Source organism: Epinephelus moara, chromosome 22 (assembly GCF_006386435.1).
Source record: "Epinephelus moara isolate mb chromosome 22, YSFRI_EMoa_1.0, whole genome shotgun sequence".
In the NCBI taxonomy this organism is placed as follows: Eukaryota; Metazoa; Chordata; class Actinopteri; order Perciformes; family Serranidae; genus Epinephelus; species Epinephelus moara.
Genome location: NC_065527.1, coordinates 15310256 through 15326130, shown reverse-complemented (window position 1 = coordinate 15326130; position 15875 = coordinate 15310256). Strand labels below are relative to the sequence as shown.

General features: G+C 42.4%; 1 protein-coding gene across 3 annotated transcripts in view; it reads left to right on the top strand.

Annotated features, from left to right (window-relative positions):
* Window positions 1–1400: 1400 nt before the first annotated feature.
* Window positions 1401–15875, top strand: part of ctnnal1 (catenin (cadherin-associated protein), alpha-like 1) — a 68187-nt gene continuing 53712 nt past the window's right edge. The window contains exon 1 of one of the 3 annotated variants that reach the window (XM_050034373.1): window positions 1401–1890. In XM_050034373.1, the coding sequence (XP_049890330.1) occupies window positions 1795–1890 (96 nt within the window). In that variant the 5' untranslated portion in view covers window positions 1401–1794. The remainder of the gene's footprint in view (window positions 1891–15875) is intronic. The other 2 variants (XM_050034371.1, XM_050034372.1) reach the window with 2 other exon arrangements.

Sequence of the window (15875 nt, the reverse complement as noted above, 5' to 3'; positions counted from 1 at the left end):
AAGAAGAGGAACGATGTGTTACCAAGATAAAAACCTTTGCTCCTCATGTTGGAGTGCAGCTGGGGGATTTATAGAAGCTCTAATGCAGACAAACTACACACATCGATGATGGTAACTGGATAAGTAGAACTTATAGACTTCACGGTAGATCGTCTCATCCCTACACGAGAATCAACTCATCTAGAAATAACATCCGTGTGAGTCATCGTAGCCTCCATGTCAGTTTGTTTAAAACAAAATGTCACCCTGCCATTCCTCTCAGGAACAACCTGTAAAAATATACCTGTTTGCAAGTCTTTATGCATCAAAAGGGCTCACCGTTCTGTTGTATCGCAGATGTTTTCGTTTATCCCTTTTGTCATTTGAGTTTCTTTTTAACTTTTTGTCTTTCTTATCTTTAGATGCACACAGTGAAAGTACTTTGGGGAAATTGGGAGATGTGGGGGTGTGTTGACTGTTGGTAAATGATGAATCAGGAGTGGGGGTTTATATCCTTGTGTACCTTACGCATCACATCCCTCTGCATACAGTATGAAAAAGTGCACAGTTTGATTGAAACTTTAATTGCAGTGATGGGTTTTATTAATCTTTTGTAAACAGATTTCCAGCACTTGTTGTCTTTTCAAAGTAAGTCATCAGAGGGTAGTTCTCTTTTAGTCTGAGCAGAAAAGCCCAGCCAGATCTGCGTGTTCCTGTTTGTTTTAGAAAACGACAGCAGCTGCCCTGTTATATTTTTGACATCTGCTTCCGATTTAACTGATTTCAACCAAAACCAGAGCAGAATGAAATCATAAATAAACAGTTTGGAACCACTTTAGTCATTACACCTTACAGGCCCCCGCTTCTCAGTTTTGGACCAGCGCCGCAGTGGGTAAAGATGAGAGTGAAAAGCTTTCTCCAGACTCACACAAGGTAGAAGTTGGCAACTTTTTAAGATAAGGCCCTGCATTCCAGTCAGTTCAGCTGTCCCATGAGGCTCAGTGCAGCGGGGTTTGATTGGCATATCTGGTGTGTATTTGGAGAGGATGATAAGGGATTCTCAGGCTCCAGGGGATAATGTGGGATTCTTTGTCTCAGGGATCAAACCGGAGCTGTGCTGCGAGGGAAGCATCTCCTTCTCTCTGGAGGGCACTGGATGCAAAGTCCTCCTCTAAAATCTGCATGGATGGATGGATGGGTGGATTATGAATTTTTAAATCTTAAACTCCTGTAGGCTATAGCATCCTCTGAAATTTGCATGAAGTGGTGATGCATTTTTAAATCAAAAACTCCTATATGACATCAAATATAATGTGGCCAAGCAGAGATGCACACTGTTTCAAATACTTTCATCCACATTCGTCTGATTTGATATTGTTTTAGATTACATAACATGCGGATTAAAATCAAAGCGATCATCCTGATTGTCAGCGGAATGACGGACTGCACTTTGCAAAAGCCTCGAGCTGCACACGAGCAGCCAGCAGTGAGACCCTGAAGGTGTGTGTGCGTGCTGTGGTGCGTGTGTGTGGTTGCCCACAGTGGTGTGCTGCAGTCCGCTCCCTGCCGCTGTTGAGTAAACTACATGGACATTAGCGGGCTCAGCGGCACAACCACCGAGCCGGAGTGGATTAAAACAGCGTGCGTGCGCGGAGAGCCACTCGATAAACGACCGTGTAACCAATTCAGAAATCCCAGTGTGCAGTAGCGAGTCCGTTACACCAGTTTGCAGCTGCGAAACAGCCAGGGAAAAGGCTCTTAGGAAACTCAGTTAGTGCCGTGCATTGTGTGTGAGGCAGGGAGAGCTCGGCGGGAATGGCTTCATCTCCGTGCGGCAACAGTAACTTTGATTCCGGTCTGGAAATCAAAACTCGCTCGGTGGAGCAGACGCTTATTCCTTTAGTTTCGCAGGTGAGTACCCTATAAACTCCAAACAAGGCTTTCTATTGTTATTTCTGAGCTTATTGTACTTTAAAACGTAGTTTGGCTTCACAACAACAGCCGTGTTCGCACACATGAGGCTAACTTTGATCCTGGAGTTTACCTGTGTGTCTACAGGGCATGTTTTCCTCTCGTGCTGCGTTTAAGGACTGCCCCACGTGTGGTTAAATTTACTACAAAGTTGTTACACTGCATTTACTGTCATTGCTGTTTCCTATAAAGGTTGTTTACTAAGTCAAGTTGTTAAATGTCACACAAACAACTCAAAACTTTTAACATAAGACAGCTACTAGGATTAAATGTGGACTTAATCTCAGGTTTTGTTGTTAGGCAGAATTGGTAGGTCATATATTGCATAACAGGCTACACTGTACTGTAAATGGTCAAGTAAAAATGGCAGCAATTAAACCAATGATCACTCATCCAAAAAACAATTAAACCATTGTGATATTAATCCCTTATTTTCATTCCCCAGGAAGTCCCCCCCTAAAATGAACTTTCAAAATACTGTTCAAGAGGGCATAAAAGTTTTCCCAGAAGTTGTGTGCTGCCCTTTGCCAGTCCTGCACTGCACTGTGACTCCCACTTCTCTAATTGGGCCACTTTGAGGCACGTGTTTTGTTTTTCAATAAACAGAAGAAGAAGAAGAAGAAAGACCCACTTAAAGACACTGCACTCTCTCAGCAACTCTCCTATTGCACACTCGAAACAGTCGCCCCGGCGTTAAAAGCATGGCGTTTAGGTCAATGAGTTAATTAATCATTTTATTGTGTGGTGCACAAAGTGGGCTGCAAACTCCGAGGCTGTTTTGTAATTGTTGGTTAAGCAGTAATGTCATTTTAGGCTGTTTAATTTTCATTTGAGGAACAAAAGCGTCTGTTTTCCACTGCTGTTTCCTGGGAGTTGCATCTTCTCAATAGGGGAGTGACTACCACTCATGTAAATGCTAATATCCTCTTGTTGTGCAGAGAGGCTAAAGAGCGAGAGACCTGTAAATGTTCTGTTGTCTCCACTGGGAGATGGTGGAAGAGAGAGGGGCCCCACGGGTGGGTTAACAGAGTCTGGACAATACCACGATGGAAGGTCCCTGACACTGTCCTTCCCCCTGTGAATGCTGAAAGCCTGCTTCCTCCCTCTCATTGCACTGGCTCGTTTGAAATATATATGGTCATCCTGTACTGAATGGATGTGGGTTAGTTATCAGAAAAGCACATCTGTCAGGGGATGTGCTGTGTGTGGCCTCTTCATTGTGATTTTCAGTCACCAAAAGGAAAGTTACGCAGTTACACAGTATGAGAAATCAAGGGTAAATTCAGTTAAGGTTATACCTGTGATGCAAACCAGCAGTTACTGTAAGGATATTTATAGTAAGCACTTCTGTAATATTTTGCAAAAGCATTCAGTAAATCTGCTGTACTCTGCGTTATCTTAATAATATTTACACTGCAGCAAACTTAAGGTGCACTCCTGCCGCTGAGAAAGACTGGCTGAGCTCCAGTCTTGAAGAATGTGCTCTATACTGTAACAGCATTCAGTATATAACAGACCACTGTTGAATAGTGGGCCTCAAGGACAATCTTTTCTAACTTGCTTTTTTCCTCTGTGTGAGGCATGTCCCCATAGCAACAGAGCTCTGCAATGCTTTAAAAAAAAACACATTTCCAAGGACCGTTTCCTCCATACGTAATGTTTCATTGTTGTTGATGTTGTGATGTCATGAGGAGGTCGGTCACTCAGGCGGTTTTGTCTGGTACGTTAGTTTCACCTGCTGTGAGTGCTTTTTATACAGTGTGGTGACATGCACACAAATTGCTCAGTTACTGCTAATATGCACAGCACGTGTTTCTAGAGCTGAAACGATTAGTTGATCGACAGATACAGCAACAATAATTGGTAATGGATTCTTCGTCAAGTCTTTTTCCAAGCAAAAAGTGTGTGGTTCCAGCTTCTCAGTGTGAATATTTGCTTTTCTTTGTCTTATATTGTATTAAAATGAATACTTTGGGGACTGTCAGTCAGACAAATCAAAATATTTAAAGGGAAAATTTGCTGATTTTCAACAAGCTCTGTGTCATTACATTATGGCTTTGCCCTGTGCTGCCAGCACCCAGAGCTCTTGCTTATTTGCTGGCAGACGTCTATGACATGTTTCACGTCTCCTGGCAGACTTCTGCCAACAGATGAGCAGGGAGCTCAGTGTGCTGGTGTCACAGGGAGAAGTCAAACACCGTTAATCTGCACACACTGCACTAACACAGATTTGATTGGAAATCGGCAGAGTTTCTCTTTTAAGATGTCACCACGAGCTCTGGGAACTTGTGATGAGCATTTCCCTTATAATTTTGTGATATCCTATTAACCAAATGATTTATTGCTTAAACAATAAATTAAACAATTGGCAAATGGCTGATAACAAAACTAATTGTTAGTTGCAGCCCTATGTGTTACATAGTGACTTGATTTCCCCAGTAACTCACATGGATTTTAGTGAGTTGTATGATTGTTGGGTTAATGTCCAGAAGTAGGTGTGGTGGCCTACTGTCAAATAGGAAATAGAAGTATAACAGGAAATAAAAGGGAAATTGTTGCTATTTGTTGCTGCTTGCATTTGCAGAACAACTTGAACTCTATAACTTGCTGTGTCAGGGCGTTTGAGGCACATGCACAGAATGAAAGTGCCAAAAGAAATCTGTCCAACTTGTGTATGCCAGTGGACATTAGAAAGACTGATGTTAAAGGCAGCAGTGGTACTCTGATTAAAGACTTAATGCGAGTAAGATAACTTGGTTAAGGGGTTTACGTGACGGTTCTGAGAATGAGTATTGCCTTGCATGGGTTATAATTGAATCATTAGGCTGTAGCCACGGCGTAAACGCACTGACTGTGGGGGCTGTTTTGTTCGGCTTGTCTTTTAAAGGAGCCTTATGTGTGTGTTTGTGTGCATGCTCATGAGCTGTAGGGGTCATTCGATAACTATCAAGGAGGAAATGAAAAAGCAGTGTCAGTGAGAAAAGCCGGTGTTTGATAAGGTATCGTGTTGTGCACTATCCCCCTTTTTAATTTTATTATGTATCTCCTCTCCTCTCATGACGCGATATCCTCGGGCCTCTGTTATCAGCTTCACTCCCACCAGGGTGTAATTATAGGCTTGGGAGTCTCCCGGCCTTGCACTGGGTACACACACACACATGCATGCATGCACCAGACAGGCACATGCACACAGTCCCACCCACCTCTGCTCTTTCCATGCTTGCATGTTCACCTGTCTTATTGAGTTCTGCTGTATGCATTTACCGTTTTTTTGACAGTGAGTCTGAACATTGACTCCACTCTTAGCGTAAATGTAATTCAGTTTTTGCAATTTAAATTAAGTTTGAATGCGTCTGAGTCCTGTTTTGGTAATGTGGCCACCTGGATGTTTTCTATCTGCATCCCCATATCAACTTGACCATTCACTTCACCCTTTTCAAAACAGAAGGGGCTCTTACATGATGTAACAGAGGCACTTTCCTCAGCTAGGAATTCACTAATGTGCTTTACTTCACCTTTTCTGCTGCCGCCATCGCCATACCAATAGACTTGCATTGTCAGGGGCATGGTGAGGGTAATGAATTGCTCTGGTGGTGGTCAAAAATGTAATGGGCATCACGCAGAGAGATGGGAAACTACATGAATGTGTCTGCTGTTGTGTGTGTCCTACCTGTGATGTGCTGCGTAGCCAGCTGGAAGGCAATTAGCGATAATCTGGCAGCTTTTTCCTTGAGATCTGATTCATGTTTTGAAGTGGTGTTTAGAGAAATAACAGTTCTGTTCCTGGGTTTTATAACTGAGGTGTGTTCCTAGTAAAAACACAGCAGCCCTGTCTAGGTGCGGACATGGTGGTCCTCGAGCTGACGAGGTGCAAAAGGGTGTTGTTTTGAGGTAGAGATGTGTGGGAACGAATAAGGGCCAAGGAGTAATACTGAGACTTTGATCAGATCGGTGAACATTGAAACACTTGTGACACTCTGGCCTTGTGATTACATAGCTATCATTTTTTTTTGCAGGTCTAAGCCAGGAGTTTCTTAAAAGATTTTCACCTATAATTGGGCTCGGAAAATCTGTTCTCTGTCCAAGATTGTTAGTGTCGACTTTGTCATGCTGCCAGGGGTTTTGTGGTGCTCGCAGTTTTGCTGTCTGATGTGCTAAAAGGACTGTTGGTAAAGAGGCTTTTTCATGTTCATTTTGCTCACAAGCTGTATTTAAATGGCATATTTATTACCCAAACAGAAGCTCAGTGGCAAGTTTGGGAATGTGATTTGCTCACAGCGTTAGCAATTTGCCACATAAATTCTACATTAAACAAAATGCTGACAAAAAAGCGCTCCATAAAACATGCTTCTCACTTAACAGCTCTGCAAGCACGACCATCACTCAAATGTCCATCCCTCTTTCTGAAAATATTGGAAATGCAGTTTTATTGAGGCACGAGGCACTATTTCCCTCTTAATGTTCCTGGTCCCGGGGAGGGGTGACATGACAAACGTCCAGGTTGTGAAGTTGTTTTTTATACGTGGACAGAGAGGCATTACTGATGCCACGAGCCCTAACAGATCTGCTTCCTCCAGCCGTGTGATGATAATGAAGACAAATGGGTCCCTGGCATGAAGGTGAAACCACATGAGGATTACAGTGCGCCACAAGCATGCATGCAAGTGCATACACACTCAAAGACCAAAATATACAAGCCTCCTGGGAATGGGATAAAATAGGCCTTTATTGTATGTGTTTGTGTGTGTGTGTGTAAGAAGGGTGGGGGATTCCAGTGTGGTTCGTGTGTCTTTGTATCTGCACACTTTGGTATGTGTGATTGTTTGCTCACAGACGACAGAAACTAAATGAATCTGTGCTGCCTGCGTTTAAGGTTTCATGTGTAGGCACCTGCATTTTTTGTGTGCTGTGTGTTGCCACTATGACCATGTCACCTTCGATCCTTTAAGGCCTCAACCAAAACAACAGTGTGTCTGCTAAACACATTTTCAGAGTTAGTCTTTAAAGAACTAGTGGAGTTCCTGCTCAAAACATTCCTGTTCAGTACAGGTTGACTGCTTGGCCTGTGGTATTGCTTGCAGTTCTCTTGAGAACCACTCATCCAAACAACTTTACACTCGATGCTGCGCTTCTTTGGCTCTTGAGCAGCACACCTGGGCCCCAAACAGCTATAGACTAGATATTTAAAATATTGAATTATGTTTCCATCTGACTCATTGTACTTTGAAATAACGTACAAAAGCCCCAAAGCACTTAAAATATGCATCTTGGGTATACCAGTGAAATAGAGAAAGTGGATGTATGAATCTCCAAAAAGGCCGTTTAGCTTGCATTGGCATAACCACTGCAGTTATAAAGCAGAACATGGATTTAGTTTCGCCTGTGTGAACATTATTAGTGCTATAAGTTAATATGGCAAACTTACGTAATAAATGTATGTGAAGACGTACGTTACACAGTCCGCAACACCAAGGTTATAAAGTAGAGCGTGGATTTAATTAGTGGATATGGTTTGCTGGCTGTAACATTATTAGTTGTATAAGTTAGCATGATAGTAAGAGTGTGACCAGCACAAATCACAATCACATTTCAATTCTGATTTTGGCCACTACTAAGTGGTCCTAAATCAGATACAAGTCTAATTTTTGCAATGTGATACACGGAATTCATGCAACTCTTATGTCGCTCTAGATCAGGGATAGTCAACTTGCTTTCCGCCGGGGCCACTTAAGCAAAATGGCAGGAGACCAGGGGCCAGTTAATAAACAAACACATGTATTAGTATATGTAGTAAATTCATTGCCTGTTTTCAAACTTTTGACATTTGCTGTCCTCACTCATCTTTGCCTGCCAAGAAGCAAATCTAGTCACTACTAGGGATGTTCCTGGCAACTTATTTCCCTGTCGACTAAATGAAAATTTTAATTAAGACTAGACTAGACTCATTTTATGATGAATGTGCTCCAGCCTGGAGGTTATCATTTTGCGTCCTGGCACGGTGTATTCAGGCTCAACATATTCCATTAACTTCCCGGAGCCTTTACCTTCAACAAAGTTAAGTGGAAGCATATCTCGGGATCACAGCGTCTTTGGCTGAATGATGTCAAATTTTGGCTAGCACCTCTAGCAGCAGCAGCCGTCATTCTGTGCAGGTTAAATTCCAAATGCTTGAGGTGAATGTGGTAACGCATTGCTCCAGTTTTTTCAGACACAGCCTACATGCTACCTTGTTTTCATTTTCTCGATCAAAGTACTGCCAAACTGCGCTGGACATCTCTCCAATTTCTCACCGTGCTGTTTTAAAACTCCAGGCTACTCACGGCCTTGTACATGAGTAAAACACTAATTGGTTTAACCAACTAATATTTCTGGTGCCAACTAGCGAGGAGGCAGCAATTAATCGTTGAGACGACTAATCGCGGGTATCCCTAGTCACAACAGCCCTTCACAGATCAGGTGTACACGGGTGTTTCTAGAATTTGAGGACACTCAGGGCTTAGCTGGAGCCTGGGAGATTTTCCCTTTTTTTTTTTTTATAAACAAGCTCTATTTTTAAGTTTTTTATGTACTCTGGCACCTTATTTACATTCAAAGTACAAAAAAATCCGCAGGGAGAATCAATTAATTTTCACTGTAAGAATATAGTTGGCAGACCACCCAAGCACCCTATAGTGGGACAGATTTGGCCCACAGGCCGTAAGTTGAGTATCACTGCTCTGAGTGTCTGGTAGTGAGAGTCTTTGGAGCTTTTGGATGAAATCTGTTTCAGTGAAGCCATTCATGTAATGATCCCACCCCCTCCTGGGTCAGACTCCACATTTACACACACCTCTGTGCAGAAGTAGCAGCCATTGCTCCACAAAAAGCCATATTAAAAAGAATGGTGCTCTTTGTCCTCACACTACTTTTTATTATCATCTGCTTCAGAGTTCTCTGGCTTCAACTGCCCATCAACTTGTAAATGGAACCATTAACTTGGACTTAACTGGCCTCTGTGTTTACATATGACAGCGTCCTGCACGTGATGTTTTTGTGATTGTTCTTTTTTGCATATGTGGGTCAGTTCAGGACTGTGACCAGTTCACACTGGAATCTGATATTGGACACTTTTTATAAGTAATGTGAACAGGCACACAAATAAAATCAGATCTTAGCAATAAATCTGCTCTAATGCACATAGTGTTAACGTAGCCTTACAGTCATTCATTCATTTGCAAAGGTTCCCACACATTCATTTATTTGTAGCAGCCCACTGTCATAACATCTGCCTGTGTATTGATTTTCTATTTTTGGGGCTGGACCGTTCACTATAAGCGCTCATACAGTTTGGTTATTCATTGCACCACACTCCCAGAATGCACACATGCAGCAGCAGAAGTCCAGGCAGGGTCAAAGTGAGACTTAATCGTTCATTGCTGGGTCTAAAAGTTTGTGTTCGCTCGCCTCTGCAGCAGCCTCTCCTCTTATTATCGATCTTGATCACTGTTTATCGGATCAACTGATCAATTATTATCCATGCCGCGAAAGGAAAAAAAAGAACTCATGAAAAGTTCATCTTGCACCACGTTCACAAATCTGCAAAACCTCTGAATTCGGAGTGTGGACACAGAATGATACAAAGAGACACACGCACATAAAAACACCCACAAAGTTTGCTAACCTCCCCTCCCAGCTACCACCGCACATAGATTTTAGTTCTGTGGGAAACCCTGCTTTCCCCTATACAGTAGTTATCCTTCTTCTTTGAGTTTGAGGCTGGCAGAGCGTGTGGTTTAGTGTTTTGTTTCAGCAGATCCCCCCTGGTTCAGACATCAAATATATGAATCACAGTGAGCCTGACTCACATTATTGTTGTGTAAATGAGGATCTGAGGCAGGTTTTTGCTCAGTGGTAGGTAGTATACACAGGCAGTCAACAACCCTGTGTCATCAAGTTGAAATGAGATGTAATTCCACTCAACTCCCCCTGTTTTCTACTAGAGTGATTGCATTAGTCAGCTAACTTTGTCAGGTTAAAGAATTCATCTTCTCCCTTTTGATGAATACATTCACTCCCCTAAACCCCCCAACCTGTCTCTCTCTTTCATATTCCATTTTTTTGTATCTCTCCGGCACACAGATACACACAAAAACAGCTTGCATGACCAGTCTTTCCCCCTTGTCCTCCCCCCTATCGCTCCTCTCACTATTGCTATCAGGGGAGTCATTACAGATCGCTGTTCTCTTTAAGTGCCGATAAAAGGGTCTGTCTCACATGTCGATCCGTTGACCTCTCCCTGGCTAATATACTTCCACATGAGAAAGTTGTGTATCTTAGTGCGTTCGTGCACATTTATGTGTGTGTGTGTGAGCGATCACAGGTGTGTGCCCGAAACCTCTGAATAACCCAGCCTAAGGGGATCAGTCACCTAGAGAGAGCAGCAGAGTTAATTTAATGGTGAAAAAAGCTATCTCACCCTCTTCCATTTAAGTTATTTGAAGGCTGTAGCTAATAGTGATAACCGCTTTTAATTGTCTCAATGAAAGCTTCTGCCTCCGACCAAGACGTATTGCTATAGCTGGGAGCTTGATAAAGTATTGATTAAACGTCCTTCCCATTATCACAGAGCCTCAAAGTGGCAGTGCCTGTGCACGCGTAGCTCAGAGTTGTGCATTTTGTGTCAACTGAAATTGGAAAGCAATTTCAAGGACTTGTTCTCTGTAAAATAGGGTCCTCTGGTGGCTTTTGGTCATGCAGATAGGTTGGTTTATTTTGGTTTGAGTTTTTCCTCATTGGGATGTCTGCTAAAGAAATAGTCCCTAAGAAAACTGTTCATAATGAGTAAGACAAACCAGCTATTAAAATTACATTTTTCAGATGAAATTTTTAATTTCGTTGATGCCATAAACAGAACTTAATTAATCTCAGCTTCTTGTTTATATCATTCTTCACCGTTCTCAGCCCCTCATAAGCCCCTCATAAGCCCCTCTCCCCTGGGACAGAACCCCCATTAACACCCACTAAAATCTGGCTTTTGTCATTTTTGGAAAAGGCTTCAATCTGCATTTATTCCCAGTATTTCCCACAGGATTTTTGTAGACCGGGGGGGGATACACAGCGATACACACCCGATACACAGGGCAACCCTCAGACAGGCAGCTAGGTGCTCTCCCTGCAGCCTGTTGCGGAGATCAGTTTTAACCTGGAATTGAAAATAACTACCATGAGCCAAAGAATTCTCAGTAGGTGCTCCAGCCGGTGCGCTACAGAGTGACGTTCATTTACCGGAGGCATTTTATATCTGGCCGATTTTTGGAGACTATGGCGGGGCAAATTAGACAATGGCGGGCCGGCATAGTCTCGTCAATGTATGGGAAACACTGATTCCTAGGACAATTGACTCTGCAGTAGTTGCAGGTATTTATCAGCTCCAGATCCAATCGTCAGTGATGAAAACATGACACCCGGGTGGACACGTTCATTTTGGCTGTTTCTCCAGGGTGTTGCTATGATGCGCAGCCTCAAATTCAGTCTGTCTCTTCTGACCAAGCAGCGCTCAAACATCGTTCCACAGTAGTCAAGTTTTAGAGACTGAATAAATAACAGATATAAAACAAGAAGCAACCATTGCACATTTTCACTAGCCACCATGCTGGTTTTTTACTGTTTAATAACCTATTTCCGGGCAGGTTCATGACGTAAAATGTGGCACGAAAAAAAAGAAAGGCATACTTGTTTACTGGCAATGGAAAGGAGTCTATTGCCAGTTTTTAGCAGGTTTACTAACGTTTAAAAAACCTGCATATATGACCTAATTTTGGAAAATTGACATGTAAAGGGCCCTCGAAGGCCTGCAAAGGCTATTCGAGACATTCTCATGGCTGTCTAGCTCATTACCAGCCTGTATTTACAGTATATTTCTAAGTTTATGGTGATTAGACAGTGATGAGACACCTCATCTCAAAGTGTGAGCACACAGGAAGTGATCTCTACCAGCAGGGATGTGGTGCCTAATGTAGCATGGTGTTTTGTGTTGTCCAGCCTCACTGGAAGCACCGCGTGGAATGAAACAGATGCATAAACACACACCCAGAAGCACAGAGACGTACTTAGTGACATTAATTACTCCGTAGTATCACAGAGGCCATCTGTGAACTTAAACAGCACAATAGTTTCCCTGCCAGCAGCATGGCATAGGTTATATTTCAATAACAACGTGTCATTGTAAAGGATGTACCTGATATGGCAGCAAAAATGCAGTGTTTATGAAAGGAATGAGTATTACTCCTTTATCTTTCCTTTCTGCTGACAGCAGGTACAGAACGATGGACAGAAACTTAAGGTTTCTGGACAGAGAGCCCACTTACTGTAATCTTGTTGGCACATACCCTCCTGCTCGTCTTGTCATGTATTGCCAGAGATATCACACAACGTATCTATATTGTCTGCTGCCTGGACAACCACAGGTAAACAGAGCAGTGTTTGGCAGGCAGCTGTTTGTATCCCACTGCTTTCCTGTTGGCGGTTTCTTGGCTCGCTGGAGAGATAATTCCAGTCTTGAGCACATGACATTGACTAAGACTGTTGTTCACGATGTGGGGTCTCTGGGCCTTGCTAGGGGAAGCTCTGCAAATCCTGGGGAAGGCAGAAAACCTTGCCAGTTATGAGGTTGTCTTCAAACAGATTGATAAAATGTGAGTCATGTTTGGATGAAGCTATTTCAATAGATGCTATCAAATATTTTGTCTTACATTATTATTATTAATATTATCAGCAGAGATGATTTATGCCAGATTCAGCTATTAGCTAATTTCCATCTGCAGCGAGTCCCTGGGCAGGTACACAGAACAATCACCAGACACTAAAAACATTCATTTACATACAACACCATTACAAAGTCTCTATCACACTAACGATTATACAGACAAATCTACAAGCACACATTCAACATTCATTATTCATCCAGTACCTCCTGTCCTAAGAGAAAATATTACACCATAAATACTGATACTGCATCATGAAGAGTTGATATCAATGGATTTTGTCACTTCTATTGTTCTTTGTCTTACTTTGATTCGGGGGATAATCATGGTGACTTTTTGGAAGTACAGTGCCCATAATGCTTTGGGAGATGTAAACAAGAAGCATATGCTGCGCTCCATTAACCTTGGAAGTCTCAACTGGGGATGACATCACACCAGATTTGACTGCGTTTCAGCGGCAAGTCGGAAAATCAAGACAATACCAGTTCTAGTCAGGTTGGCTGTTGTTAGCAATACCAGAAGTATTTTGTACATACAAACCAAGTAGCGGCATTTCCACAGATAGAAGTTGGACACTAGTCTTTGTACGCCTGATTACATAAGACAGAAGGGCTATCAAACAGTGTTTTTCTACAGATTTCACTACGGTTAATGTGCCCAACAAGTATTTTACATTTTGAGGTCGGGGTTGGTGAGGTTCCTCTGACTTCCTGAGTCGGAAAACTGACTTCAGGTGGTGTTTCAGTTGAAATTTTGCAACTGGGACCAATAATGTTGTTATGGAGTCAGTTAGTTAGCTTTGGGTTACTACTAGAGCCCTGTTTTTAGCTTACATTTGTTTACATTTTGGCAAATTGTCACCATTAAATGTATGCTGACTTAGCTATCAGCGATTCCTGTTTGCAGTGTATCCGTGGATGTACAGACTGTTAATACTGAGTTACTTTCATACAGCAGGAAACTTCTTTTTGGGCATGCATAAGTTGTTTTTTTCATGACTTCTAAGTGGATTTATGTATGTTAAATCACGATGGTCATCGGAGAGCATGATATCCTCTGAAAGTCTAAGTCACACTGAATCTATAAATATGTGTATCATGAGTTATGCCTCTGAGAAAGAGTACATATTTGACTAAAACTGTGGCAATCTTGGCTCTGAGGGTTTCAGTACCTTAAAGTACCTCACTTGCCTTTCACCTCACGCATTAACTTTACCTCACGTCTCTCCCTCTGCGCCCCCCTGGGGAGGAGCGCCTCACAGAAAACCTCTGCTCTATGTGATAGGCCAAACCAATACTTCATGATCCTATCCCACTCTGTCATAGCATCAGTATTTCATAAAGAAAAATATATTGGGCAAAAAGACCTGGGAACCACTGGATTGTGAGTGTCTGTAATGACACTGGAAAAACTTTGCTGTTTGCTTTGGACAGGAGAATTACATACATTCTTGAAGTATAGATGTAATGATTTGTCTTTTAAGGTCATACAAAGCAGAAATATCTGACGCACATCCCAAAGCCCTCCAAGCCATCATGTTTGTTCCTTTCTCCCTCTCCAGCAGCAACATTGCTGACTGTACCACAGAGGAATCCTTCAGTCTGGCTTGTATGTGTTAATTGCTTTCTTCGAGCTTCTTTGAACTTCTCCCCTCTCGATAATGAGTTCTTTTAAAGAGATGAGGTTTGACATGACAGAACAAAGAGAGTGTGAAGGACAAGGAGAACACGGAATACCAAACATTTTCTTATCTTTTCTTATTCAGAATAGTCAGAAATTTCAAATACCTTAAGTTTGCTTTGTTACTCCAACCTTCTTCCCATGCTATAACTTATATATATACGAGAATGTAGTATTTATATAGTATTGTTATTGCAAATGTTGACCAGTTTTGTTTGATTGGCAGTCATGTAACAAACTGTACTGTAAAATAGACATCACCTTGTACAAAAGTATCACGTTTAGTGTGATGCCGTAAAACCCAGCAGAGGAAAACTTGAGCACACACTGGATTCTTCACTTTAGGATGTTAGTTCAGGGTGTTGGTGTGAGGAAGTATCAGTATGTAAGATGCTAGCACCTTGTTTGTATGCCTTCCGCCCTTCCTCTATGGCTCTGCCCAATTTCCTGATTCTGTTTTCCTGTCACACACCTTACTCTCTTGCTCTTTCATTCTCTGTCTTCAGCTTTAGTGCTCAGCACTTAGTTTCTCCCCATATCTCTCCACTTAGCCCCTTGTTTTCTCCCTTTTAATCTCAATCTCCCCAGAGAGTCCAGTGTCCCTGTATCACCTCATTAATTATGCAGCTTTCGGAACACCTCGCCAGAGGCTACAAGTTGTGCACAGAGCTGAAAAGTTTGGCCTCACCATTTCTCTTAGGATCTTTTACTTTTTTTCCCCTGCGCAGTAAACTGAGACATAATCCTCAGCCCTGCACCTATTCTGAGGAACAGCGTCGGGAACAGCATGTATCCAGCTCAGCCAGATTTGTCTGTCTCTTTCTTTGACATAGAATTCCTAAGAGTGATCAAGACGATGGTGTTCTTACCATCTTTTGTCTGACCGACACATATCTTCAGGGGAAATGTTTTTGAAAGCCATTGTTGTTGCAAACACAATTGTAAACAGATATGATCTAAAACATTGTCAAAAGACTTCTTGTCCCAAGAATAGGACAATATCATCTGAACTTGATACCGATAAGATTACACAGTGGCGGTGGTGGTGGTAGGTTGTTTCTGAACAAACAGGTTTTGTTCTCAGATACCGTGCAGGATGGAGCTATATTTAAAGTAGCCAGATTTTCACAGGCCATTTTAAAGTTGTCTTTTGAAATGGCAGCTCCAGTAGGTGGTATATCTAACAGGCGAGCAACTGTGAAGAAAAGATGCAGCTTTGTGAATCCTCTTTGGATTTTCCTATTATGTAAACTGGTTCACATGCCATATAAATTGGCCCGAACTCAGCCAACGGATTTTGCTTATTTCTGACGTGTTTTTCCTGTCGTTCAACCATAGTGACGCTCGTTCCTGATCGATAACTTAAATGACCCAATGCCTAGCCCAATCAGTGTGGGGAGGTGCTCTCATCTTGCCACTGTTTCTAGGTGACTGGAGCCGGTGGGTGACAGCTGGGGGCCAGCCAGGCGGGAAACACAGCCCAGCATGGGTGTTCTTACACAC